Source organism: Notolabrus celidotus, chromosome 2 (assembly GCF_009762535.1).
Source record: "Notolabrus celidotus isolate fNotCel1 chromosome 2, fNotCel1.pri, whole genome shotgun sequence".
NCBI classification, from domain to species: Eukaryota; Metazoa; Chordata; class Actinopteri; order Labriformes; family Labridae; genus Notolabrus; species Notolabrus celidotus.
The window spans coordinates 33,653,351-33,681,333 of record NC_048273.1 but is presented as its reverse complement, the minus strand read 5'-3'; the positions used below and the strand labels follow the sequence as shown (position 1 = coordinate 33,681,333).

The window sequence follows — 27,983 nt, the reverse complement described above, 5'->3', positions numbered from 1 at the left end:
TTCTTCAGGAAGCAGTTGTTATTCAAGAGTTTGTTCAACACTCAGAGAAAATGAAGATAGGAGGTTATCTGTGTCTGTCTTTAGGGAGCAGCCATTGTGGGGGCTTTTCCTGGTTTTCTTTTCTTAATTCTTAATTATTTCAATTAATCAGTCAATCAATCAATCAATCAGACTTTATGTATGCTATTCATACAATGATATTGTAACACAAGGTGCTGTGCAAAAAAAAAGTAAAAATAATAAAAAAGACCCCCCCATCCTGATCCCAACTCTGCCCCGACCCCAAAACCCACCCACAATCCTAAGGTGAAGAACACAATATATGCAACAATAATAATAAAAACAATGAAAATAAAATAAATAAATAAAAATTAATAATAATAATAAGTTGCTGAACGAACTGAGGAAACGCTTTCATGACATCTTAATGAGGAAACACTGGAGGTAAAATAAGATGTTAATACTCAACACAAGAAATTAAAATGACCAAAATAAAATACATTTCTAAGATAATAAAACACTAAAATATTAAACCATAAAATTAAAATAAGATGCTCTACTTAAATAATAAAATAAAATAAAAGTGACAAAATTTGAACTAGATGATAAATAAATAAATAAATAAATAAAACTGTTATCAGAATGAAACTCAGTTAGAGGCGAGACAAAAAAGGTTGGTCTTGAGTTTGCTCTTAAAAATGTTGATGCTCTCTGCGGCCCTCAGATCTCCAGGTAGGGTGTTCCACAGGTGTGGTCCGTAATGATAAAAAGCTCACCATGGGTCTTTGTTCTTACTTTTGGTACAATTAAAAGTCCACTACCTGAAGACCTGAGGGCTCTCACTGGCTCATATGATAAAAACCAAATCTAATAAATAAGAAGGACCAAGACCATTAAGAGATTTAAAAAACAATAAAATAATCTTAAAATCTATTCTAAAAAAACAAAAAATACATTAGCCTGACTGTTGAAAACTAGAGTGCATATTAAAAGTGTCTGATAACATTATATTGGAGACATGAAGAGAGACAGAAACAGGCACTTGATGGCCTCAACCCAGTCGGTGAGGAATTGCGCATTCTGAGATGAGGCTCGGCTGCTTGCTGCCGCACTTCGTGTCTCGCCTATAAACTGTAAATAAAAATGGACAGCGTTGCTCCGCCTCTTCCCGTTGTACGGTTCTGAAGTCAAAAAATCCTGCTCCTGGGCGCAGCCATTGTGCAGCCAGAGCCTGTAAAGCCACTGAAACGAGCTCCACTCTGCAGCGTACCGTCACAAGATGCTGTGTGTCCTTTGAAGTTTCACTCTACGGTGGCTGTGAATCAAAGCAAACCCAGAAGTAAAACCCTGTTTTTTAAACTCTAATAACTAATGAAAAAGAAACTTTTCAGAAAAAGAGGCCTTGAACCCAAAACAGTCAAATACTAACTACATATCACCACAGCATACGGATGTGAGAGACATTCGTACGATGTGTATTTAAGTTTGACTGCTCCCCCATTCAAATGAATGGGGGAGACGGATTTGTTGACCTATACTGCAGCCAGCCACCAGGGGGCAGACGCTCTTCTGAAAGCTTCACTTCCAGCTGAGCCGGCTGCTCCCCTGGTCTGGCCCCTATGTCTCGCCCATGTATTTGAGTGGGAAATAGGAAAATTCAGCCATTTGGACTATGAAAACATGGACATTTTTGAATGAAAAAGAAAATCAATATAAAGCACAGATCAGAGAACTAAAATTGAAAAGATCTTTATTTAATCATTATTTATTTTTTACTCTTCATGAGGCAGGTGATCCCCTGACCGCACGTCCCTGAGCAGGGGGCAGCATCGCTCCGTTAAGCCTGCAAATCACCAAAGAAGAAGAAGAAGAACAGGAAGGATACACTTCCATGGAGACGGGGACGCCAGAGTGGTTGTTATGATCAATGTATAAAACACTGTAAGCTGCTTCGTGTCACCTTAATGATGTGAAACTGCGAAAGGTAGTGCAAAGCCTCGAAACAGATTTCTAAAGCTCCATTTTCAAAGTGCAGTGGAATTACTAACCGAGCAAACGGTGTGTTTTTATGAGTTTTAGCCTCGAGCTAGCAAACAAAGCTGTCTCAGACACATTTTAGAAGAGTCAGTAACTGGGTAAGGCAACACAGCTGTCTGTGAAACAGTAAAACATGTGAAAACAATGTAGTATTTCTTCAGGGAGAGTTTCCAGTCACAAGATGTGGAGGCGAGGAGGTCGAAGCTCAGCTCTGGACCGAGCTCAAGCTCTCCTCTCCGCCAAGAGACCCGGGCGAGTAGGAGCCGATGAGTCTGCAACCAAAACATGGAGTCGTGCGGTGAGTGTCAGAGACATATTCTAGGGAACTGAATGTTACTTTAGAATCAGAAGGTTTTTTTAACATCTGAACTAATGCCCCCTTTTTTCTGTAAAGGATGATGTTGACGGGTTTGTGACAACCAGAGCTGTGCCCCCAACTCAAACTTTACTATCAGATCTGAGTGACCTGTCCTCTGCCAGCTCAGCTCCTGACCCTGAAGCTGCCCCTGGAAGCTCTGCCACTGCATGGAGCACCCAGGACACAGGCAGGGAACCCACCAGGGTGAGCAAATTAAGAAGATATTGCTTTTTTATCATATGCTGTGGGTATGAAAGACTGGAAGCAGGAGCTATTTCTGAGATGCTGTATTTTTAGCACATTAATAAATACTTAAATACTTATCTGATGAGGATATTGAATCTCAATACTCCCACTGTGTTTCAAAACCGGGGGAAACTCTACAAACACTATTACGTTCAGCTGAAGGTCTACAGTTTACAGGATCACTTTTAAAACCATAACACCTGCAGAGACGCATTTGTTTGGGGCTGAGAGAAGACTACTGTTGCAAGCTGCTAAATCAAGAGAATCACAGCTTCTTCTTTTGAGAAGTACACACACATACAAAAAAGATAGAACAAATAAAAACTAATGAAAGAAAGAGAAATCAAGTGAATCACAGATGTGTGTGATGTTATCGTGGCCGGCGGGTGGAACAAAAACACTGTGGTTAATCTACCAATCAGACACGTTCAGCATTGCAGGCCCTGCTCCCCAAAAGCTCCTGGACCTTTGAAAAGTACTAACCCCCTAGCAGGGGCTTTTTAGGGGGGAGATTATCTACCCCTGAACTAAATTTAGACACTGGGTCCACAGGTCGAAACGCATGTAGTTCTGGGATAAAGTCCCTCTGGTCAAAAAACGCCTAATGTGTTTTCCTTCACCAGGATCTCAGACCTCAGAGCTCTCTGGGTGGAGGAGGGAGCAGGTTCTTGAAGAAGGCTCCTCCACCTGCAACTAACAGCAGTCAAGAGCCTAATCCAAGGTACGGTTCTTTCCATATGTGAGAGGAAGAATATTTTATTCAGCACCAGTTCTGTTTATCACTTAATACACAAACTTTTACTAAATATTTCTACTCCTAAAACCCACTCTGCTGCTAGAACTTCATTCTTTTGTTCTCTTCTTATCATTTGATCCTCTGGTCAGATACGTGTCGTCTTCACAGAGAGGCTTCCAGAACGCTGCTTTAAATAGACTGGCTCAAATCGAGAGTCGCTTCCGCAGCCGTAAGCAGGCTCAGGAACAAACCAGGCAGGGTTCTGAGAATACAACCTCCGACTTGAGAATCTCACCCCCACCAGCTGCCAGGTCCCTGGAGGCCCCCGTGCAACTCTCAGCACAGTCCAGCAGCGACCAGAGCCTGTCGGGGAAACGTTTCCTCAAGAACACCACAAGAGGCAGAGATACTGAAGTCAGGTCCACCTCCAGAGCTGCTGATGTTGTTTTCCCTTCGGCTAGTTTGGACAAAAAGTCGGGGGGAGTCGTGAGTGGTGTGAGTCTGGAAAGTGATGAAGAGGACATGAAGAAGCTGCTCGGAGACTCGCTGGATTCAATGGATAGCAGCTTCTTGAAACCAAGGAGACCGTCTTCTGCAAGAACTACAGACAAGGTACCTTCCAACTTTTAATCCCAGGCTGTTTTCCTGCTTGGTTTTACATTTTCTCTATTTCCAACTCTACGGCATTGTCACCTCATGTCACTGATTGTTATGCAGAGTTTCAGTATTTTCACTATATGTTAGGCTTATGTAACCTGTTGGAAAGTCAATGGCTAGAGGTCTCATAAACTGATCTATCAAATATATGATATGCTTGGCGTTATAGGGTTAAATAAACCCCCCCCCCCCCTTTATTTCAGAATTTCTCTTATCAATTGAAAATACAACATTTCAATTGATATGTAAGGAAGCCCCAAAACAACATGATTAAATACAGTGGTCTTCTCTGGAGCCCTTTCAGAGTAAAATGCATGAAAAAGTGCCCTCTGAATGCCCATGTAGTTCATTATGTTATGAAATTTGGGGGCCGCAGTAGCTCAGTCCATAGGGACTTGGTTTGGGAACCGAAGGGTCGCCGATTCGAGTCCCAGTATGGACAACGTTTGGCAAGTGGACTGGTGGCTGGAGAGGTGCTGGTTCACTTACCTGGGCACTGCCGAGGTGCCCTTGAGCAAGGCACCGAACCCCCAACTGCTCTGGGTGTGCTGGTTGACGGCAGCATCCACACTCTGACGTCTCTCTCTAAGCATGTTCACTTTATGTGCGTTTGTATGTATATACCAAAAAACTGTATGTGTAGCATGTCCAAAATAGCATGAGTGAAAAAATTGAATTTCCCCCCTGGGGATCAATAAAGTACCTTTCTTTCTTTCTTTCTATTTAAATGATGTACTATAATCAATAATGTAGAATTATAGAACTTGTTTATTTTTTTACAATTAATTTTTCAGAATTAAATTTCCATAATTGATCAGATAAATATTCACCATGATGCAGGAATTAAGTGTTAACAGCTCAAAATGTTCTGGGGGACGACCCCTGACCTCCTTCTTGTTAACGCTGCCTCAATACATTTAAATTCATCCTAAACTGTGAGCACCAGGGATTTGAAAGGAGATGCCCTTTTTATTTCTCACCCCTGCGCCTCGAACAACCTGAGTATGCCACTGTTTTTACCACAGTGTCAACAGGCAGAGGTAGAATGTGCTGATGAGTATAATCAGGTTGACCCCGGGGTCTCTCGACCAATCAGAATCAAGAATTGTCGGGTAAAAACTGGTGAAGATGATATTTCTGCTTTTCAAGACAACATGTAAATGTGCAAACTCAAATAATACTCTGAAGACTGATGATAAAACCTGAGTCTGTAGCAGCAGACATTAACATGCAGACAGCAGACATTTTGTTCTATTTTTCTTTTAAATGATAAAACACTGTAATGAAAGTGACTCTTTGAAAAACCTCATTTGTTTGTTTAGTTTTATTTTAGTTTTTTTTAGTTTTAGTAATTGCATTTATGTGTGGGAACCGGAGTTACCCGGGGGAAACCCACACGGGGAGGGAAGGGTTATGGGGGGCCATGGGAGTGAGGAGATGATGTAGGCTCCAGCTCCTTCTTCTTCCAGGACTTTGGCTTCCTAAAACCCAGAAAATGTCTGACCATTTTCCAGAACGGTTTGGCTGGGGTCGCTGTCTCTGTGGCTGGAGTGGCTGTCTCACTGACTGGAGTCTCTGTCTCAGTGGCTGGAGTCGCTGTCTCATTGACTGGAGTCTCTGTCTCAGTGGCTGGAGTCGCTGTCTCACTGACTGGAGTCTCTGTCTCAGTGGCTGGAGTCGCTGTCTCACTGACTGGAGTCTCTGTCTCAGTGGCTGGAGTCTCTGTCTCAGTGGCTGGAGTCGCTGTCTCAGTGGCTGGAGTGGCTGTGTCAGTGGCTGGAGTCTCTGTCTCAGTGGCTGGAGTCGCTGTCTCACTGACTGGAGTCTCTGTCTCAGTGGCTGGAGTCTCTGTCTCAGTGGTTGGAGTCGCCGTCTCAGTGGCTGGAGTCTCTGTCTCAATGACTGGAGTCAATGCTTCAGGCTCTTCCTGGGGTGTTAGGGTCATTGCGGTCTCAGTACTGTTGATCTCTGAGTCCTCAGGCTCCTCCTGGACTTGGATGGCTAGTCCCTGCTGAGTGACCAGTTCAGCCCACTGTTGGAGAGTTATGATCACGGCTTCATAGTTTTTACTGAGCTCTATGTAGGACTCTCTGAGGCTCTCGTGATCCTCTTGGAGAAGCAAATTTTTTTGTTTTTCCGGCTGAAGCTCAGCGTTGAACTCCTCCTGTCTGATATTGTATTCCTCTTTCAGGTCGTCGTATTTTTCTCGAATTTCTCTCAGAGAGTTGAGCTGGTTGCTCAGCCCCTCTATAATCTTCAAGAAGTATTTTTTCTGGGAGATGATGGTCGCTGACGTTTTTCCTCGAAGGGCTTTCAGGTCAGTTTTTAACTTCCTGATGAGCCACTGGTCTTCCCTCTTCCTGTTTGCATTTGACTGGACTTGCGTCTTCAGCTGGTTTTGAAGGTTTACAGCCTGATTTCTGACAGTGACGACCTGTGTTTGGTACGCCTCACCGAGCTTCTGGTATGCGACTCTAAGAGCCTGATAGTGCTGTTGGAGGAGGATGTGGTTCTGTTTTGCAAGCTGGAGCTCAGCATTGAACTCCTCCTGGCTGGTTTTGACCTTCTCTTTCAGCTCCTCGTTCTCCTGGGCAAGACATTTCTTGAGGCTGAGTTCATGTTTTAGCTCCTCGTTTTCCTGGTCAAGACATTTCTTGAGGCTGAGTTCATGTTTCAGCTCCTCGTTCTCCTGGTCAAGACATTTCTTGAGGCTGAGTTCATGTTTCAGCTCCTCGTTCTCCTGGTCAAGACATTTCTTGAGGCTGAGTTCATGTTTTAGCTCCTCGTTTTCCTGGTCAAGACATGTCTTGAGGCTGAGTTCATGTTTCAGCTCCTCATTCTTCTCCAAGAGATCCTCCTGCTTCTTGATGGCCTCTTCCTTCAGGATGTTGATCTCTGCCATCTCTTGTGTGAGGGTGTCCCGTTCAGCCATCAGGTTGGAGATAACACTCTGGTCGTTCAGCACCCTGTCTTCCAGAGACTTTAATTTCTCCTCAGTTTCAGGGTTTAGGAGAACAGCCTGTTGTTGTTGAGCAGGGACCTCTGCACTCTCCTGGACGTCAGTGTTTGAAGCTTTCTTCTTCTCCAGCTCTTCTTGGAGAAGTTCGCTCTTTGTCCTCTCCTTCTGAAGTTTTTTCTTCAGCTTATCTTCGGTGGTTACGAAGTCCTTCCTCAGCTGCAGATACTCCTTTAGAAGAAGCCTTTTTGACAGGCTCTTGATGGTCTCCATAAACTCAGCTTCTTCGGCAGGAGTTTTATCAGCAGTGGGATTAAGCGGCTTCTTCAGATCTTCTTGGTCCTGTGACTTTTGTTCAGCCAACTCCATTTCTCTCTCCTCTTGAAAGCGGCTGGATCTATTGTTTTTACGAGTGTTACCCCTCTCTGCATTCCAGACTTCATCAGGTGTTTTTAAGTCCTTAGGAAGTTTGGAAAAATCGATCGGGTCCTCTTGACATTTGCTTCTGCCTTTGCCGGCCTTGGCCATTTTCTGCGTTTGTTTGGGCATTTTGAATGATTGTTGAGTGTGGACGTCTCTCTGATACTCACCGACAACAGATTCAAAATGATCCTTCTGATGGAGAGCTGCTGTAGTTTATACTCTCCCTGATGTTATGATGTAATAGGTTGAATATCATGTCACAGAGTTCATGCTTTTAGAACACACACACATGTTGCTATGGAGAGAGAGAGAGAGAGAGAGAGAGAGAGAGAGAGAGAGAGAGAGAGAGAGAGAGAGAGAGAGAGAGAGAGAGAGAGAGAGAGAGAGGGGACAATCTGCATTAATATGTGGTTTTAGCTCTCATAATATCTTTATGTATTATTTTGTACATCTATTTTCTCTAGAAAATGCAGTGAAAGGTGACTGCAAAAAGTTGGTGTGCCACTTCTCACACAGCTGGAAAAAGAGAGTGGCACTTGAGCAAGCCCAGAAGTGCCTCAATTGTTAAAGCAGAGCTGCAGTAAAATGTTTGATTTCATCTTATTTAATGGTGAAAGTATGTTAATGTTGATGACTGACAGAGTTCTCATCAATAAAACTGCTCTTTCCACATCCTTTTGTATTATGATTGTAGTGGAGATAATGTTGATAACTCCGTCTGGACACTAGTTTGTGTAGTTTCACCAGGTTCACACAGGGGGTGTCGGCCAGAACACCACTTAAGGCCATTTGTTCGAGAGAAACGAAAAACACAGAGAGTTGGAAGTTGGTTGATTTGGGTTTTTACTTTGTGTGAGTGTGTGTGTGTGTGCGTGTGTGTGGTTTTCTACAAAGAAAAAGGGACAACAAATATGTCTTTAATAGGTAAAGCAATAAACACACTTCTTTATACTATAGCTTAGCTTAGCAAGACAGTCTGTGGTCTACACAATGACCACATGGAGAACATCTACACTCTAAAAGGTGGCTCAATAACAGTTCACAGTGCAACATCAAATTAAACCAACGTTCCTATCATAATTATCCTTTAGATTAATACTCACTCTTTAATTCACGCACATCCAGCTTCTTATCACTTGTCTGTCACTGCACCAGCTCTCATCACCGCATGGCCTCACTCACTCAAAGTCAAACACTAGCTGTGGAAGCCCCTCCCACATTGAAAGAGGAAGCATAACTTAAAGGTGACATATCATGCAAAATTGACTTTTTAATGGTTCTCTACCTGAAATATGTGTCCCTGGCATGTCTACAAACCTGAAATATGTGTCCCTGGCATGTCTACAAACGCCCTGAGAATGAAAAAAATCCATTCTGCCCCTGTTCTGATTTCTGCACCTTTCTGTAAATGTGTGTGAAACGAGCCGTTTCAGACTTCAGGGTTTTTGTTACGTAACAACAATATCCGGTCTGTCACGGAGTCAGAACTCGGAGCTTGTTCAGCCCATAGACTGTATAAAGTAATACTGAATCCCTCCTCCGTTTTTCATTACCTGCACAAATGTGTGCTAACAAGGAGCTTAGGAGGGAGGCATGCTAGTTGTAGGCTGTCTTAATAAACACAAATGTCAGTTTTATTCCCCACGTCTGCAGATTTGAAGATCTAGTGGATGATTTTTATGTATCATGGATAAGTGCTAGCGCTAGTTAGCATAGCTACATAGCTACATGTCGTAGCTGTAGCTGTGTACCAAGACACACATCTACATACTGACAAATAAAACAACAAGAAACACAGAATATGTGAACAATCCTCCAGAAAAGGTCCCGCTGCCTTTCTGGTAGAGGTCGGTTTTATTCCCCAGGCCTGCAGATTTGAAGATCTAGTGGATGATTTTTATTTATCATGGATAAGTGCTAGCGCTAGTTAGCATAGCCACATAGCTACATGTTCGTAGCTGTGTACCAAGACACACGTCGACATACTGATAAATAAAACAACAAGAAACACTAAATCTGTGACCAATCCTTCAGAAAGGTCCTGCTAAAGGTGCCTCTCCGTCAGGATCAGATTCTGGATCAGATTCAGAGGGTTGAAGTAACGTGATCTCTGAGCAGCCGTGTATATTCAGCAAACATGTAAACATTAGATCAACGTGCTGGACAGCCGAGGCACGTCCACTTCCTGAGGGGGCGTGGTCAGAGAGAAAACAGAGTGTTCTGAGGAGGGCTGAAGAAGAGGGCTTTTCAGGCATGCCAAAATCTGATTTCAAAGTGTTTTTTTGAGCACAAACTTTAAAGACATGTTTTGGGGACCTCTTAGACCAATATATATTGATGAAAAAAGCGTGATATGTCACCTTTAAACAGAACTGAAACCAAAACAGGATTTAACATAACTTTAGGGCCTTTTCTACAATGATGTTTTTATTCTTCTGAAAAATGCTTAGTTTTCACTTAACCCATAGTCTTATCGTATCGAGATATCTGGCATGAATATTGAGATATGAAATTTTGTCTATATCGTTCAGCCCTAATGGCTATAGATATTATCCAGAACACAGTTTTATACACAATTCAAATACATTCAACTTCAGAAAAAGTACCTCAAAGTTTCCAGGATATGTCCTGAAGATATACTGATGGTGGTTTTATAACTGTAAAATAACTTCTGCACTTTATTTTATCAAATTGCTTGTATTTTATATTTTAATGTTTGTTGTCGTTGTTATCTGTCTGTTTTGTTTACTATGAAGTATGTTGCTGCCACTCTTGGCCAGGTCACCCTTGCGAATGAGGTTTCGATCTCAATGGGTCTTTTATCTGGTTAAATAAAGGTTAAAAAAATAAAAAAAATAAATAAGAAACAACTTCAGTTCATAGCTACTTTTTCATCAGACCTTTATACTTGAAGTGTGAAAATGGAAAATCCAACATAAATTGCATTCTATAGATCTCAAAGAGTCTCACATTTACCCTGCAGAAGCCCTTAGTTGACAGTATTCTTTCAGTGTAACACAGTACTATGCTTTCCTCTTTTTCAGATGTTGATCAAAAGCAGTCCAAAGGTCCAATCCACTCCTCCTCCAAAGCCAGCACCTACTCACTCCCCTACCTCTCCTACTCATCGCAGTTCTCCTTTTCGATTCACTGGCCAGGCTCAGTCCCACTTCAGCCCCTTTGCACTCTCCCCATCCCCCTCTCCTCCCCATATCTCCCCGTCTCCTCCTAGAAGACTGAATTACTCTCACAGGACCGAGAGCCCACCGAGATCCCTCTCCTCCATGTCTGGCTGCAGCCAGGTGATGTCTCTGGAGGAACTTTTCCCTGCTCGGTGTAACGCTGAAGATCTTCAGAGTGATATGAGTGAAGTTTTCTCTGAAGGTGAGAGAAGCTCAGTGAAAATATCAGTTCATGTTATAGTTATTCAAGAATCAGAAGGATTTAAATACAATGCTTGTGTCCACTAATAATATGTTATTCCTCACTCCATATCACATGCATCCTAGACGGACTAAAAGGTACACACACTAAATCATCCCTCTGTGAAGTTCAATACTGTAGATGCAAGACTATTCAGGTTCATTTCAAGCTTCTGATAAAACGTAGGCGTCATTCTGTAGCTTTCTGGAGGGCTCTCATGAGGTTACTCTTGTATGTGTTGTGAGCTTTAAAAGCTTTGTTTCCTGGTTTTACTTTTACAGCTGATGCAATTTGAAGTACTCTGGTTTTATAACACTAAAATTATGTTCATATGTTTTCTGTTATACATCCTGTCATGGTGTTTTGTTAATGCAGACTTCAAGATAAATGTGATGACATTAGATGACCTCGTCCCTGCTAACCCTGGATTTACTGAGGAAGCACCACACAAGGAGGTGGGTACTGACCCAAGTTTATTAAGCATTTGAACATTTTTAAAGATATCAATCAATCACTGCCCACTGTAAAGCACTTTGTTACTTGTATTGAAAAGTGCTATATAAATAAAGTATTATTATTATTATTATTATTATCAATCAATCAATCAATCTTTATTTGTATAGCACCAAATCACAACAAACGTTATCTCAAGACGCTTTTACAAACATAGGAGGTCTAGACTACTCTATGTTAAATTATGAACAGAGACCCAACACCAAGACAGGATAAGACTCAGTCTTACCCCACCCTAATCCACCATTAGCATTGCATCTTGCAGTATTTAGCTAGTTACAGTGGCAGGAAGAACTTCCTTTTAACAGGCAGAAACCTCGAGCAGAACCAGACTCATGTTAGACAGACATCTGCCTCGACCAAGTTGGGTCTGGAAAAATGGAGCGGTGACAGTGATGAGACGAGTAGTAGTACGGCAGCTCAGAGGAAACTACGAGACAAGGGAGCTCAGGGACTCCAGAAAGGTCTATGGTTTGTAACTTTAATGGGACAGGAAGAGTTAAAGTAAGTGATGAGGGGGTTGGGGGGAAGGGGGTGAGATAGGATCCCAGTGTGTCAGTGTGTTAGTTCCCCCAGCAGTCTAAGCCTATAGCAGCATAACTAAGAGCTGGTCCAAGCCAAGGTTATTATAGTTTTGCATTTTTCATTAGTTTCTATTTTTATTTCGTTTTGACTTTTTGTTTTCAATTTCAGTTTAGTTTTAATTAGTTTTTGAAGCGGGTTTGCTAGTTTAGTTTAGTTTCTATTTTTTGAAAATGCTTAGTTTTAGTTTAGTTTTTATTAGTTTCAGTATTAGTTTTAGTCTTTTTTGCCTGTGTGCCTGGCCAGGGGTTAGCTTCTGTTTCAGGGTAAGGGGGCTGGGCACTCTCTCTTGCCTTGACAAGGTATGCTAGGTTAGCCGTCTTGTGTGAGCTTTTAAAATGGACTTTAAGATTAGTGGGATTTTCCCCCTTGAGAAACATATTTTCAACATATTTTATCACCTTCCATTGCAAGGCACTTACTCCTATCAGAGACAGTCATATTCAAAGTAATCCCAAATGGGGCTCTGCCGCTTTCTCCTGACTTTCGCTGCCATTAACGCTCTGCAGGCAAAGTGTGGATGAGCCAAATGAAGTGAAACTGGCAGAAAACAAACAAAAAATTAATATCTTAAAAAATAGGGAATACTGGTAGATACTCTGTAGGATAGTACTCTCCCTGGGGTGTCGGTCAGAACACACTGGACAAGAGACAGGATGGAGCTTTAACCGTTTAGTGAATATTCTCCTTGTACAGCACAACAGTACAGCAGACCCAATGAGGCCACAGAGGCCAACACATCAAATAAATACACAAACATAAGGGTGATGGTCACAATATGGACACTTAGGCTAGCATTACTGACCCTCTATAGTGTTAAATAATATGGTGATTCACTGATACATCCTTAACAATAAAATAAGCAATAAACAATAATCATTGATACAGAGATAATGATTCAGATGCTACCACTACAAGTATACTAATAATCATATCACTCTAATACCACTGCCACCAATTAACCATTAACACTTATAATGATAAATGAACAGAACAGGATCATATGGGTGATTAATAATATGAGATGACGCATGCCCTCATGGCGTCTATTTGCTCTCTCGGGAGTTTTAACACACGTGAATGCCTATGGACAGGAAAAGTCAGTTCTCCGTCTCATTATACTTACTTGTTGGGCATTCACACAGGAACGGTTATAAACAGGGCAGGTAGTCGGAGCGAGAGAGTTCGTCTCTAATCCTCCCGCAATTCTAGCTCGCAGTGAGTGCGCGCGCCCGTCAGCTGCAGGCTCCGTTTGGCGCGCTCCCGTGCAGATGCAGAGAGCAGAGACGTCCACCCGATCGTTCTTGATTTTTTTTACATATCCACTCGAAATACTGAGTTTAAGACTAAAACTAAAGACATTTTCTCTATCATTTTAGTTTATTTTAGTTAGTTTTGTAAACTCACAATACAGTTTCAGTTAGTTTTCGTTTTTTTGTGAAGCCTCGTTTTTATTTTTATTTCAGTTAACGAAAATGTTTTTTCACCTCTCGTTTTCGTTATTTCGTTAGTTTTCGTTAACTATAATAACCTTGGTCCAAGCCTGAGCCAGCTCTAACTATAAGCTTTGTCAGATATATATTAGTTGTTGTTAAATATATTATTATTTGGATGATGATAATTATGTTTGGCAAATAATGGCAGAAATAAGATTGTTACATCCGACTGAAGTCAAACACACAAAGAGGAAATGAACTTGTGAGGTGAACCAGTATGGATTTTAAATGACCCACATCATCATTGCTACAATGAGATCACGCAACCTGGTTGAAAATAAATAGAAACATAGTAAATATATATATAATATTGTACTTATGTTTACAAATCAATGTTGCAAAATGATTCATGATGAGTCATTTTGATTATTTTTGCATCGCTGTTCAATTCAGGGAAATAAATATATAGAAATCATGACTACGCAACTATTGGTGTCGGCACTAACAGAACAACTAACCAGGCCATGTTTGTAAATGAGAACCGGTTCTCAAACATGTTTTACCTTGTAAAATAAAGGTAAAATAAAATAATTTAAAAAATGTTAGGAATAATATGTGCTGTATTGTTAACTCTGTGAAAGATAAGCTCTTGTTGAAATATGAAGTAAAATAGTTTGAAAATGTTCTCTCCAAACCAAAACGAGGGGCATGTGTGCAGATCAAGCATAATTTCATCCCAGAATTATATGCAACGTCTTGTTTATCTAGAAGCCAAAGATCTTTGTTTGCACAGTTAAGATCTGGTGTTCTTCCTCTGGACATTGAGGTCGGTTGATGTAAAAATATCCTAGAAGATATCAGAGTCTGTGAGTTTTGTGATTTGAATGAAGTGGAAACAGAGTCCCATTTTCTTTTGTACTGTACAAACTATGATGACCTCAGAGAGATATTGTTTCAAGAGACTGCCTGTAAAAAGCCTGAAATATTGTGGTGGACAGATGTGCAAAAACTAAAATGGTTAGTTTAATTTTTGACGTGTTAAACTTCCTAATTTTGTATCAGAAGCCTGGAAAAGAAGAAAAGATGGTCTTTTTAAGTAGTGTACACTTTTATTTTTATTTTTTATTCTGTTATCATTTTCTTACTCAGTTTCCTTAAAAGGAATGATCTAAATTTACCTTTATGTTCTCATGTATCAGCAGAATTAGATTTATAAAGCCAGGACATGCTTTTTTGTTATTTTACTTTACCTTAAATGATTTACCTTACACTTACAATATCGCTCTTTGACATATTTTAGTGTCCAGTCATGTGGAGGTTATTGTTAAAATATTACCAGCAGGATTATTCCTCCAGGGAAAATGTGTGATCTACTTAAAATGTGTAATTAGACTTTTGATCCTGTCTAATTACTTGCAGGACTCTGTCAAGTGTTTGCTTTTTTCTTTCTGCCTAAGCAGAAACAAGCCAAACACAGCTCCCCTCAACAGCTGCCTAGATTGAAGGAGGAGGAAAAAGGCGAGCAGCAGCAGGAGGAGGAGGAGGACATGCAGGACTACCAAAGTGACTTTGAGAGTGAGAGCAGGACAGAGCCAGATCACAGTGCCAGCCAGGTTTCAGAGCACTTGCAGGCACATGGAGATGAAGAGGAGATTGTATCAGAGATTATGGAGAAAACGACTGATTCAGATGTTTCCCATGGGAGGACAGGAGATGATTACTCAAGCACTTTCTCAGACACAAGTCGCTCTTACACCTCACCAACTGCAAACCAAAGTCAAACATTTAACAGAGGCACGGACTCCAGAGCCCCCACATCTTCAGTATCACATGCCAGCCGGTCCAGGAGACGTCCTTACACTGAAACAGTTTTAAAAGACTCAGCAGTTCAGACTCAGCCTGATTCACTGGCTCCTGGTTAGTTTGACACAATCACCACTCTTTGGATTATTCATTTATCAGGATTAACTTGACTATGAATACTTTTAAAATTGAGTTGCTTTGTGGGAGTGCTCACTATTGCTATTATTTTGTCCCTCCCTTTATAGGTATGTCAACTTTAGGTCCTACTGTGGGCACGGCTTACACGTATCCCAGCCCAGTGGTCGCTCATACTCTCAGTGCAGATATGGTGGAAGGTAAGACTTATATTAACAGAACAATAGGTACGACAAACACAAGGTAAGACAAGAAAGAGAGAACTAGCATGCACTCACAGATGGCTGACCTCTGCTAAGGCTCAATATTGCATTTTCTTTATAAATTTAATAGAAGCTAATCAAAAGTTTGAAACCCACATCTGGATGGTTTCCCTCTGTTTCCAGTGCCAAGCTACATTCACTGTCTTTTCTTTAGCCACATAGCACAATGATGTACAACTGGAGATAACTTTGTTATTGTATTCTCAGCATGTTTCCCCTTTTTATAAAATGGTGTGACTAGTAGCTGCACAATCCTTAGTATGTAATGCCACATTTGCCCCAAACCCAGTCTATGGTATTTGTGCTTTAAAGTCACAGCACTGATCTTCAGTTCTCATGTCTATGCTTCCTGTTCAGCTCTCTGCACCTTCAACCCAGCTGCATTTGCGCTCAATGAAGTACTGAAACAGCAACTTGCACTGACAAGACGGTTCATTGAAAGAAACAGAGATCTTCATTTCAGCTTGATGAAGAGCCTGGAACCACCAAACTATCGATACACCACGCTGGAGGACACCATGGAGGTGAAGCACAAACACACACTGTACATTTTGACTGGACAACTGACATGACAGTTTGAAAGCCTTATTAGTCCAGTTTGTATAATAAACTCAGCTGACATTTTTGCACATTTTGTTTCTGCATGCTGAGTGAAATGTATTGCACACAACTTTTCTGCATTCTGCATCATGTGACAGGAAATAACAGCAGCTACCAGCTTTAAATCGCCATCGTATTCCATACTGCAGATAAGAAAAGCTTTTACCTCTCTGTAACGTGAAGATAATCCACTCTCATTATAATTTTGTCTGCAACATTTTCCACTTGTTCCACAGTATATTCGCAAACAGAGACCTCCCAAGCTGACAGTGGAGGAAGCCATAGAAGAAGTGATGCAGGAAATGAATGACCATCATCACATCTGATCACTGAATGACCGACAACACATCGACATGTGTGGAAGCAAAGACATTTTCCTGGTCCTTTTTTTCAAGAAGAGTTTGGTACATAAAAATAGTATTTTTCTACCACATGAAGGATGAGATTATTTGTTGTTCTCATATAAAATGTAAAGTATCATAAAATTTCAATGCTTTTGTGAAAGTGTAGTCATCATAGATTCAGGTGTACGTTTGTGTCAAAGGTAGAATCATGCTATGCCAAGTCTTTGTGTATGGATTGAATTGTTTTATATTTTAATGATAACCTCTGCTGGTGAAATAGCATTGAGCGTCAACGCTGTCACTCAAACATTCATCAGCGTAACATCAAGACTTTTCATTTTCAGGGTTCGAAATGTCAATTTTTTATGCTTTGTAAGAATCGCTAGTTAACCAAAAAATTAAACCGCAGTACAGTCTGATTTTTTCTATACCTTTTTACACTTTAATGTTACTTTGTGATTATTGGCTATGTCAGTGTCTGATATTGTGGAACAATAAAACATTTCTTAATATTTGCGATTTGAAAGTTTCTTTCAACAGATTGACCTCATTCATACAGTCATGATCCTTGAAACAATACTTCACTTAATATTCTGCATTTAACTCCATATTGATGTAAAATATATTCATGTTCCCCAATTCATTTTTCATAATCATCATCTTCCTGAATAAAGACGCCTGCTAATGAAGTAACAAAATGTTTATTTAAAAAATAACACGTACAGTATGTTTACAATCATACAGGTTTCTCAGTTTGTATCACCAACAATAACTTGAAATGTTCTTATGATAAGTGCTTGATTTGACATGATCTAAAGACAAACTCTGATGCCACATCCAGGAACATTTATATATGATGTGGGGGTGTGGATGTGGTGTTGGTGGGGGGGGCGGTTGAAGGCACAAATTCAGGTTGTTGTATGAGCGGTCAATAAGGGTCGTTGAAAGGGTAGTGAGGATGTCCTGCATCCCTGGGAACACGTTCTCCGTCCACCTGTAGCATCAAAACAGCAGTTAATGTATTTCTATCTGCATTTCAGAGATGTTTTTTTTTTGTGATTTTCAAAGTAAAACACTACTTCTATTAAAATCAGACTTTCATCTGCCAGGAAGACTTGTTCTATAATGAATACAGACTCCTTTTATTTAGTTAAATAAATGGTAATTAAGTTCCTCGTTAACTAGGGAAAATTAAAATGCAGCTGTGTCGAAACCATAGACTGTATAAATAATGGACATATTATCTGTGCCATTCGTCCATTCCTGAGCGCTGTTTTGAAGCCAATCGTTGGCAGGAGCCATATTGGAAATGCTGAACTGAACCTACTGTAACTGCTGTCGACCTAGTGTGAGGTTAAGAGGCGGCTTTGAGCCTCCTCGCCAACAGCTACAGTGTTCCGGCCTCTCAGTCATGCCCTTAAATGGGCAAAACACGTCATCTTAATATCTTCTGAACCATTGCGTTAGCAAAAAATTCACCCACCATACAGTGTGTGCCGATAGAGATATTAGCTCTTCATTCCTAAGCAGTTTTTTGTACCAGGCTGTAAACATGTTTATCTCTGCTGCAAATATCGTCTTTTTTGAATTGGTGTGTATGTGGTTTCAAATGTTTCTGCAGCCAGCCTCAAGTGCACACTCGATGAACTGCAGTTTATAACACTACCGCATGGGCTTCATATTTTGAGACCGAAGGTTGCCGCTTGGTTGAACAAAACCCTCCATAACAGTTACATTATGAATAATAAATAATAATACATGTAAGATGTTTTTATCCCATGGCAGTTCATTCAAATAAAATCTACTCACTTGAATCATTGGCACGATGTAGCGCCATCCTTTGTTCAGTGCTGTTACACTTTTCATTTCGTCTGCTTCAAGGGTAAAGTCAAACACCTGAGAACACACGATGCAGATACAACACTTACACATTGTTGGCTTTTATTAACTAAAGCTGCACCACAACATGTGATGCAAAAACACAACTACTTCAGCTCACAGTCGAGATTTACTCCACCTGAATGTTCTCTTTGATACGGGACTCTGTCACGCTTTTAGGGATCGTTACCACGCCTCTTTGGGTCTGCCACCTGTAAACAAAATGAAACAATAAAATACATGTAAAGTGCATGATATCACAACATTCAACATTTGATTTGAGATACTTTTATTTATCCATCTGTTAATTTAAATGTATATCCTCAAATTATGACTTCAAAGTTTTAATGTGACAAGTGATTCAAAGGAAAATGCGTCACATAAAGCAAACCTTTAAATAGTGATGTTTGGCTGATGTCTATCTTCAAATGTTTACATTAACGGCCAAATTCCACCAGATCCGAATCTGGTCCGTCTCCGATCTGACACGGAACCGGATCTAATAGGTTTCTATCCTAATCAACGAGTTAACTCCCACTGGATCCGCTCTGTTGCGTTCTGGCTGCATCTCTGATACAGCAAGTCAAAACAAAGCGGCTCAGATACACAAGACTTCTATTTTTGCCGGATGCCGGAGCACGAGGCATCAATCAGCACAGAGCAGATGGAGCGGGACAGGAAGTCAGGCACCAAAACAAATGAAAACATCCGGTTAATTTTCAGAATAAAACACTGTGTTATCGTTGGATTGTTTTTAACTTAACTATGACAACAAAATGTCATTTTGAACGGAGCAAGGCCTGGAGTCATCAAGTCAGAGGTTTTCAGAGGACCATAAAGACAACATGGACGAGGAGAGGAGGAGGAGAAACCTTGTTGCAGTGGCCTGCTTGGTGCTGCGTTCTGAAAACGCACCAGGTGGGTGTTGACGGAGGACAGAGCACAGAGCCGGACCGCAGCGGATCGGAGACGGACCCGAGACAGAGTGAACACGGATCTGGTGGAAGTCGTGTGTAAGCGATACCCTTCCATATTCGAAGAGAAGGTTCTCGTATTGTTCTAGTAACACGCAAAAACATCTTATGGCAGGATTGTTCTACAATCTAAAATTTGGAAACTTGAAAGATTTAATTCTCCCTTTTTTTTTTTAATTGAAAGAATTTCTTTCTTATATCCTTTGAAATAAAAGGTGATTGCTATAAAATGTCAAACATTTGAACAGTATGATATAATCTGGTTGATTAATTGTACAGGATTATCACCTCAAGATAATCTGGGCAGGAGACTTTTTATATTTCTCTGCTAGAGCAGCGAGCACCGGCTCCTCAAGCAGAACAGGCTCATCGGGATGTTTCCAGGCCCGGTCAGGAGAACCCAGAGGGCTGTAGGCTGTCACCACCAAGCCCTGGTCCCGACAGTGGGCCAGCAGCTCTACCTGGGCCAGGTAAGGGTGGCCCTCTACCTACAAGACCAAAACACAGAGATACCAGTATTATCTGTGGAATCAGAACACCAGCCCTGACACATGCTCACATTTCACCTACCTGCAGGACGGTGGGTTTGATGCTGGCCACGGACAGAACGTCGTCGATCTGTCTGCTGTTGAAGTTGGACAGGCCGATGGATCGGACGAGGCCTTTCCCCACCAGCTTCTCCATGGCGGCCCAGGTCAGCTTGTAGTCTATGTTGTCGTACAGTAAAGTGCCGTCCTCATTTTTGGGAAAAGGAACATCTCCTTGTCTGGGAGAAGGAGAGAGAAAGCCACATTTACAAGATCACTTGGAGGTAAGCATGATGGACGAACAGAAGGGGAAACAAACAAATGTTAGCCTACCTTTCCATTTATCTCCTTAAAAGCTAAACCTCTAAAGTTTGACTTTAAGTTTTACATAAAGTGAAAAGTATGAGGGATGAACGGAGCTATACACCTTTTTCTTTACAACTTAATGTTTGTCAAAAGGTTAAGAATAGAGATGTAATAATATGTCTGTTAGCTGGGATTAACAAAAAAACAGGTCTACAGCTATGGGTCTCTCCGTAAGAATTGTTATCAGCTTAAACCATAGACTGTGTAAATAATGGACGTAGTATCCGTGATGTCACCCATCTGTTTCTGAAGCGCTGTTATGAGGACAATCGTCGGCGGGAGCCATATTGCTGCATTGTAAACACATTTTTCCCTAAACTTTCTGCACGGTCTACAGCAGAGCATCACAACTGAGCTAAGGGTATTTAACAGGGGAACTGGATAACAATGTATAATAGTGCTGTGATAATATTAGAAATGCATTACACTCCCATATTGATTGGGCTTTGGTTCAAAATGGAAATATGTCAGAATAACAAGTTGCCTACATTTTTGTCTTGGGATAGAAACTTACAGGAAACCTTATTTCTCTGTTGTTGTTATGGTAATTATTTATAATTCTAAGACAAACTAAGGTGTTATTGTCATTATGGTCGATGATGACTTAATGATGTTAGATAAATATGGAGGTGTAGCTCACTGGAAGGCATAGGGCCAGTGGATGAGGTAGAGGTCGAGGTATTCAAGCTTCAGGTCCTTCAGAGTCTTCAGCAGCGCAGGCTCCACATCCTCAGGGTGATGTCGGTTGTTCCACAGTTTGGATGTGACAAACACGTCCTCTCGTCTCAGGGCCTGGCGTGTGGACAACGTGTGAGAGTGTAGAGTGGGTTACATGTCAATTTTACAGTTCATGAATCAAACAAGGACAGGCGGGATGGTGAAATCTGACGCACAAAAGCCTGGACACCTGGCTGAATAAATACTGAACCTTTGGAACTCTAACCTGACTCTATCTTTTTGCATGACTGAACTAAAGAAGAAAAGAAACACTTGCACTGAAACTTGAGCTTGAATGCAGTTCGGTGAAGCAGTTTTACCTTTCCTGCGCCGAGTGTCTCCTGCAGGGCCTCTCCGATCTCCACTTCATTTCCATAGATTGTTGCACAGTCAATGTGCCGATACCCAGATTCCAAAGCCCAAACTACTGCTTGCTTTACCTTTGACATAAAAAATATGAGACAAGTTTAACATTGACTTTAGAGGTGGCACAGGCAGAACGGTCAGGGTCCTTTTATTATTGAGTACACACTTGATCTCTCACATTCATTGTTTGTCCTGAAGAGAGGCGAAAACACAGCACTGGTTGCTAAAAGTTGATGCTGTATACACAGATTTCTATCACACCAGAGTTCCTTTGTGATAAAGCTCATAGTTAGAGCTGACTCAGGCTTGGACCAGCTCTGAATTATGCTGCTATAGGCTTGGATTGCCAGGGGGACTGGTGCACTGACACATTGGGATCCTATCTCACCCCCTTCCCCCCAACCACCTAATCACTTACTTTAACTCTACCTGTCCGATTAAAGTTACTAACCATAGACCTCTCTGGAGTCCCTGAGTTTCCTTGTCTCGTAGGTTCCTCTGACCTGCCGTAGAATCAACTCGGATGAGGCAGATGGCTGTCTAACATGAGTCTGGTTCTGCTCGAGGTTTCTGCCTGTTAAAAGGAAGTTTTTCCTCGCCACTGTAACTAGCTAAATACTGCTAATGGTGGATTAAGGTGGGGTAAGACTGAGTCTTATCCTGTCTTGGTGTTGGGTCTCTGTTCATAATTTGACATAGGGTGGTCTAGATGTTTGCAAAATGCTTGAGATAGTGTTTGTTGTGATTTGGTTTTATACAAATAAAGATTGAGTAATTGATTGAAAAAGTATTGACATCACAACCTGCAAAAATGTAATGGATCACAGTGAACAGATAACATTTCCTTATCAAAATACTGAGAAGTGCAGCTTTACCGTGTGCATACATTTCAACATTGGATTAGGGGCGAGGAAGGTAATGAATAAGCAGACACACAGAGCACAGTGCATTACAGCTTTTTCATGACATTCATTCAGGAGAGAGATCCAATCAAAATGCAGAATTTTCACTCAGAATGAATTTAGTTTTTTATATATAACTGCAGCTTACCTTCCCAGGCTCACTCTTCCATGTTCCCAGTCCAATGAGGGGCATCTTCCGCCCCGTGTTGAGAACTGCAAAGTCATTCATGGCTCTCAGAAGCACCTTAAAAGGACAAGGAGAGCTTGATTCAGTCGGTGAGGGGAGCTGAATCTGATGTTTAAAGCCACAGCAGCGAGAAAGATGTGCATAATTCACCCTCTCATTGGCATTACTGAGTGTTATAATGTCTCAAAAGCTGCCCTGGTGCAATGGAACAAATAGTGACTGTACTCAAAGGAGAGAGTGACCACAAAGCAAACACATCAGCAGAAAGAGAGAGCTGTTTATTAGTAGTTAGTCAAGCTAAAACTTATATCCTGAATGACTGTCAACGTGTAAGGCTACATGTAATATGATTCACTTAGAAATCATACTGGTGAGATAGAAGATGCAGTGTTGCGGTGTTCTAATGCAACAGTTCAGAAGATATTGAGATTACAAGTTTTGCCCAAATAAGGACATGACTGACAGGCGGGAACACTGTAGCTGTTGGCGAGGAGGCTCAAACCCCGCCTCTTTACGTCACACTAAGGCTGTTTCCGAAATCGCCTACTATACTAGCAGTACGTACTGATATGTCCAAAATTCAGTATGTAGTAAGTAGTATGTGAACAAGAGCAAAATCTGCAGTATGCCAAAACTCCCCGGATGTCTACTGATTTGGGAAAATATCTCAGTATGCATTGGACCAGTCTGCCTTGCGTACTGTTTCCCATAATGCACAGCGCTCGTTCTGCTTTTTCTTTTTCCTCATTTTTTGACAGGAGGAAATCCGTTTTTGGCTGCTGTGAAAGTTATCAAATTACATATAAACTACTTCCTAACTTTTTAAATCATAAATGGATGCTAAATAAGCATTTTATTTATCGGCTTCGCCGTTGTTTACTTCCGCTTTCCGAAACCGGAAATCCAGCGAAGTCTGGCTCAGCATGCTGCATGACAGATCGAACAGAACAGTCATACTACATACTAAATTCAAACGCAGTATGTAGTAGGCAATACCTACTGCCTACTACATTAGTAAGTAGTATGTAGCAGGCCGTTTCGGAAACAGCCTAAGTTTGGTTGAGTTGAGCATAACCAATATGGCTCCCGCCGACGATTGGCTTCAAAACAGCACTCAGGAACAGATGGGTGACGTCGTGGATACTACCTTCATTATCTATACAGTCTATGGATATAAGCCTCTAAAGATAAAGAGATCTAACACTTTACAGTTCCACAACACAGAGCACTGCTGCACGTTGACTCTGGGAGCGAGGTTAAAGTGTAACGTTATGAATCAATCAAAGAATACAGAAAGACACTACAATTCTACCATCCTTCATGAAGCCACATTACAAAGAAAAGCATCAAACTGTGAGGCCAGACTTGAGAATGTGAAGAGGCAAGGAAATGCACGCTCAAGATTTTCTCATGTAGTTTTATCTAAATGACGAGTGAGCTTACATTCTTACAAAGCAAACTACAAAGCATGAGAGTCAGACACAGTGATAAAGCATTAGCCAACTTCAACATGTCTCACTTCCTTGATGAATCAATGCTTCAACTTTATAGCTGCAATCTGAGAGCTGGTATCAGGAGACAGCTGATGTAACAACAAATTCAAATATATAAAATGGAAGTGTTCAAGTGTGGAGAGGTTTTACCTTTTCTGGACCTGCACAAGTTCTCTTACATAAACTAAAAGTTCCACTCTCTCCTCATCTACAGTTTTGTGAATCCTTCTTTTTGAACAACAGTGAGCTGGAATGTGCTCAGACGCTCTGTGTGGCCTGACTGACCGAGAAGGAGAGGGAAGTGCTGACTGGCATTTCCCTCAAAAGTCACCAGACTGAGCTTTTCCTGGAAGGTATGAACGGTTGTAACTTTACTTTGTAACACTCAGCTGCAGTCTTTCTGATTTTAAATAGTGTGATGCTCTCACATATCTGTGGTTTAACTGCCCAGTCCCAGGCCAATAAATACATTATATTATAAAATGATCATGTTTAAATGATAAAACAGCCCTGCTCCTCAGCATTTACCTAAAAACACAATGAGACCAAGGAGGTGCAGCAGATCCACCAGAGCAGCTTCAAGTGGTGGGAGTAAAGTTTCAATCTGCAAAACTTTCAAAATCCTTGAACTCGCTACCAAATCAGTTAAAACTTACTGCAAACTTCACCACTACCAGAGCAACAGCAGCAAACAAGTACTCATGTCTGTCAGCATCATGTGTCTTTTTTTTGTATTGCTGTATCCAGTATGTCTTTTCGTTTTTTTCAACATATATGATTTTAATCTTGTATTCTCACAAATGATTAAAGGGTTAATTTCGGTTAAGACAAGATTAGTTGTGATTCTGTGTGCGATGGAACAGCAAGACTCTGCAAGTTACAGATTTCAGAGCAGCGAAGGGGGCTGATTATTTAGAATAATCCCATCTCATTTAAATAAATAATAAGACCCAACACTGTTTACTATGTATATTAAGTTACCTAAGTACACAGAGAGAGATAGTAAATCAAACATAACTGGCCGCATATCAAATTTAAATGTTTTATGTCTTTGCTGTATGTTTTGTTTTGTTTTTTAACTCTGTAAAGCACTTTGAATCGCTCTTTGTATGAATGGTGCTTTATAAATAAACTTGCCTTGCCTACCAGATGGCCTTCAGGGGAGGGACCTGCAAATTACTATCCACTATAAAATCTATGCTACTTGCTTAAGATGGCTGTTTTAAGTTTGTCTTTGTATGATGCATCTTTCACTTACAAATAAACCATAAATATTAATCCAAACTCATAACGTTCAAAGGGAGAAAACTGTATGATATTTCTAAATTCATTGAAAATAGTAGACAAATCTTTCCAAAAAGAACAAATATTGACATTCTTCCATATTCAAAGACTAGAAAGTGGAGTGATGTCATCTAAACTCTTAGCCTGAGCAGCCAAAGAGCAAACCAGTGTTTTGCTATTGAAAACAAGAGAAAGACTTTAGGGTTGCATGTGACGATAAGATTTGAGAAAATCATTCATGTTCATCTGCAGCGCAGGAACCAATGACTATTAATAAGCTCTAGTTCCTTGTCCTTGACAGGGATACTGGGCAGCATCAGCACATTGAGAGTGCAGCAGGCAGGAGAACTTTGATCATCATGCCTGTTCTTCCATTTTTAAGCTGCAAAGAGTTTCATCAATTTTATTACGTGTTTGTATTTTAAGAAGCCTTCAGGGTGGTAAGGACTCATTATCGACATTATCCCTTACATAATAGTGCTGACATAATATTAGAAATGCATTTTCTGTATGTAAAAAACCCTTCTGAGTTTATATAAATTGTCATTTTGGTGCACATTTGTTCTACTTTCTGCTAAAAAAAAACATACAATGGGTGCCATATAGATAATTGGCCAGTTTTACCTTAAGTTGTATGTTTTACAACTTAAGTTGCATTGAACTCAACTTTTCAGGGAATATTCAGTTATTCAAAATAAAGGAGCAAAGAAGAGGTCTCAATAAATCAGTAAAGCTTTCAGTGCTGCAGCTGTTTTTCAGATCAAACCCATTTAAAGCTGTCCTGTTGTGCAGAAACATATCTGCTGCATGTACTGGTCCACTTCCTTTATTACATTTGCAGCTGTTTATCACAGCTCTGCATCTGAACTGAAGCTAAGAACAACACAGCACACATTCAGAAACCAGGGCCTGATGTGATGCACTCACAATGCACAATTGATGGAAAGCATCCACAGTGTCTGACATCTCTTAACATGAAGACCTGTTCTCTGATTTCATACCACAGTACAGCTTTGACACCTTTAATATGAATACCTGTTCTCTGATTTCAGATCACAGTACAGCTCTGACACCTTTAACATGAATACCTGTTCTCTGATTTCAGATTACAGTACAGCTTTGACACCTTTAACACGAATACCTGTTCTCTGATTTCAGATCACAGTACAGCTTTGACACCTTTAACATGAATACCTGTTCTCTGATTTCAGATTACAGCACAGCTTTGACACATTTAACATGAATACCTGTTCTCTGATTTCAGATCACAGTACAGCTTTGACACCTTAAACATGAAGACCTGTTCTCTGATTTCAGATCACAGTACAGCTTTGACACCTTTAAGATGAATACCTGTTCTTTGACTTCAGATCACAGTACAGCTCTGACACATTTAACATGAATACCTGTTCTCTGATTTCAGATCACAGTACAGCTTTGACACCTTTAACATGAATACCTGTTCTCTGATTTCAGATCACAGTACAGCTTTGACACATTTAACATGAATACCTGTTCTCTGATTTCAGATCACAGTACAGCTTTGACACCTTTAACACGAATACCTGTTCTCTGATTTCAGATTACAGCACAGCTTTGACACATTTAACATGAATACCTGTTCTCTGATTTCAGATCACAGTACAGCTTTGACACCTTAAACATGAATACCTGGTTCTCTGATTTCAGATCACAGTACAGCTTTGACACCTTTAACATGAATACCTGTTCTCTGATTTCAGATCACAGTACAGCTTTGACACCTTTAACATGAATACCTGTTCTCTGATTTCAGATCACAGTACAGCTTTGACACCTTTAACATGAATACCTGTTCTCTGATTTCAGATCACAGTACAGCTTTGACACCTTTAACATGCATACCTGTTCTCTGATTTCAGATCACAGTACAGCTTGCATCAACAAATCTGCAAACATTAGCACGCTGTGGCTGATGCAACATGTACACATAAAGCTGCCATGATTCAAAAGTCATGACAGGCTGCAGATAACAGTCAGGTGACATGTAGTTCGGTCATTTGTGAACACATAATCATGCACTACTTTCTAAAACTGCAGCTAGCTTTAGCTTTAGCTGCATCGCAAATAACAATCAAACTTGCCTCAGCGTGACAATTTCAGACGCGTTTTATTTCGCATTAAAGATAAGCCATTGTCCCTTTGATGAAACACTCACCCTCCTGCCAGTGTCACAACACACACGACGTAAAACCTGCGTTAGGACCTGAGATCTGAATGACTGCATGATCGGTGCACTCAGCTGTGATGTTGCATAACAGACAGCTGCACTGCCCCCACTTACCGTTTACAGGTACTAAGAGCTGTGGGTTCAACAAAGAGGAGTCTTCTTCTCTTCTGCAGAGCAGGACAAATATGCACGACTGTTGTTTTCTGCCAAATGTTCAAAACCACCTCCACCTCATTTATGTGACATTTCCCTTTCCGGGATGATCGGTGCTCCATATCCGGTGATAACATTTACCATCACTGGGATTTACCATCTTTCGTATTTTTATTTTTATTTTTATATATTAACGTGTTTTTTTTTTACTTCCACTATTGTCATTTTCTTTCTTTTTTCTCATTAAAATTTATTTTAATTATTAATATCATTTTTGTTTTGTTTTTGTTTTTTCTCATTAACGGATTTCTTCACCCGTCTACCTATTTTTGTTTTCTTTAATTGGATAAACACCACTTGCCTTAATGGTTCAAATTTATCTCCTGTATATAATATGGAGAAAAAAAAATAGAAT

The 27,983-nt window shown here is 40.7% G+C and overlaps 3 protein-coding genes across 10 annotated transcripts; 1 reads left to right on the top strand and 2 right to left on the bottom strand.

Annotated features, from left to right (window-relative positions):
* The first annotated feature begins 1,855 nt into the window (after positions 1-1,855).
* c2h19orf44 (chromosome 2 C19orf44 homolog) lies at positions 1,856-17,024 on the top strand. 6 transcript variants are annotated; one of them, XM_034702844.1, is made up of 11 exons: positions 1,856-1,984; positions 2,199-2,335; positions 2,432-2,599; positions 3,265-3,362; positions 3,527-3,989; positions 10,458-10,797; positions 11,212-11,291; positions 14,828-15,284; positions 15,416-15,505; positions 15,926-16,092; positions 16,405-17,024. In XM_034702844.1, exons 2-11 carry the CDS (start codon positions 2,219-2,221, stop codon positions 16,492-16,494), a joined length of 2,070 nt encoding a protein of 689 aa, XP_034558735.1. In that variant the 5' UTR covers positions 1,856-1,984; positions 2,199-2,218; the 3' UTR covers positions 16,495-17,024. The 6 variants fall into 6 exon arrangements, with proteins under 6 accessions (XP_034558735.1, XP_034558765.1, XP_034558776.1 ...); XM_034702874.1 differs by having other exon boundaries at positions 1,857-1,941; XM_034702885.1 differs by having other exon boundaries at positions 1,869-2,058; positions 16,394-17,024.
* Positions 5,344-7,627, bottom strand: LOC117826651 (uncharacterized protein PFB0145c-like). The gene is made up of 2 exons (XM_034702896.1): positions 6,839-7,627; positions 5,344-6,685 (listed from the first exon to the last, which is right to left on the bottom strand). The coding sequence occupies exons 1-2, from the start codon at positions 7,537-7,539 to the stop codon at positions 5,446-5,448; spliced, it is 1,941 nt and encodes a 646-aa protein (XP_034558787.1). The 5' UTR covers positions 7,540-7,627; the 3' UTR covers positions 5,344-5,445.
* A 173-nt stretch (positions 17,025-17,197) lies between the features above and the next one.
* On the bottom strand, positions 17,198-27,689 carry akr1a1b (aldo-keto reductase family 1, member A1b (aldehyde reductase)). 3 transcript variants are annotated; one of them, XM_034702963.1, is made up of 9 exons: positions 27,530-27,689; positions 22,391-22,486; positions 21,295-21,414; positions 20,898-21,049; positions 19,935-20,130; positions 19,653-19,852; positions 18,530-18,602; positions 18,322-18,408; positions 17,198-17,506 (listed from the first exon to the last, which is right to left on the bottom strand). In XM_034702963.1, exons 2-9 carry the CDS (start codon positions 22,469-22,471, stop codon positions 17,441-17,443), a joined length of 975 nt encoding a protein of 324 aa, XP_034558854.1. In that variant the 5' UTR covers positions 22,472-22,486; positions 27,530-27,689; the 3' UTR covers positions 17,198-17,440. The 3 variants fall into 3 exon arrangements, with proteins under 3 accessions (XP_034558854.1, XP_034558846.1, XP_034558862.1); XM_034702955.1 differs by lacking the exon at positions 27,530-27,689 and adding an exon at positions 27,404-27,514; XM_034702971.1 differs by lacking the exon at positions 27,530-27,689 and adding an exon at positions 24,073-24,161.
* Positions 27,690-27,983: the final 294 nt, after the last annotated feature.

What these genes read in the sequence shown, in the direction of transcription:
- c2h19orf44 (XM_034702844.1), top strand. Translation starts at nt 2,219, where the DNA reads ATGTGGAGGCGAGGAGGTCGAAGCTCAGCTCTGGACCGAGCTCAAGCT. An exon ending in AGTCAAGAGCCTAATCCAAG is followed by an intron (nt 3,363 to 3,526) that starts GTACGGTTCTTT and finishes TCCTCTGGTCAG; the next exon opens with ATACGTGTCGTCTTCACAGA. An exon ending in CGCTGGAGGACACCATGGAG is followed by an intron (nt 16,093 to 16,404) that starts GTGAAGCACAAA and finishes CTTGTTCCACAG; the next exon opens with TATATTCGCAAACAGAGACC.
- LOC117826651 (XM_034702896.1), bottom strand. Translation starts at nt 7,539, where the DNA reads ATGCCCAAACAAACGCAGAAAATGGCCAAGGCCGGCAAAGGCAGAAGC. An exon ending in CATGAACTCAGCCTCAAGAC is followed by an intron (nt 6,686 to 6,838) that starts ATGTCTTGACCA and finishes CAGCCTCAAGAA; the next exon opens with ATGTCTTGACCAGGAAAACG.
- akr1a1b (XM_034702955.1), bottom strand. Translation starts at nt 27,472, where the DNA reads ATGCAGTCATTCAGATCTCAGGTCCTAACGCAGGTTTTACGTCGTGTG. An exon ending in TCAAACCCACCGTCCTGCAG is followed by an intron (nt 19,853 to 19,934) that starts GTAGGTGAAATG and finishes TTGGTCTTGTAG; the next exon opens with GTAGAGGGCCACCCTTACCT. An exon ending in ACATCGTGCCAATGATTCAA is followed by an intron (nt 17,507 to 18,321) that starts GTGAGTAGATTT and finishes TTGATGCTACAG; the next exon opens with GTGGACGGAGAACGTGTTCC.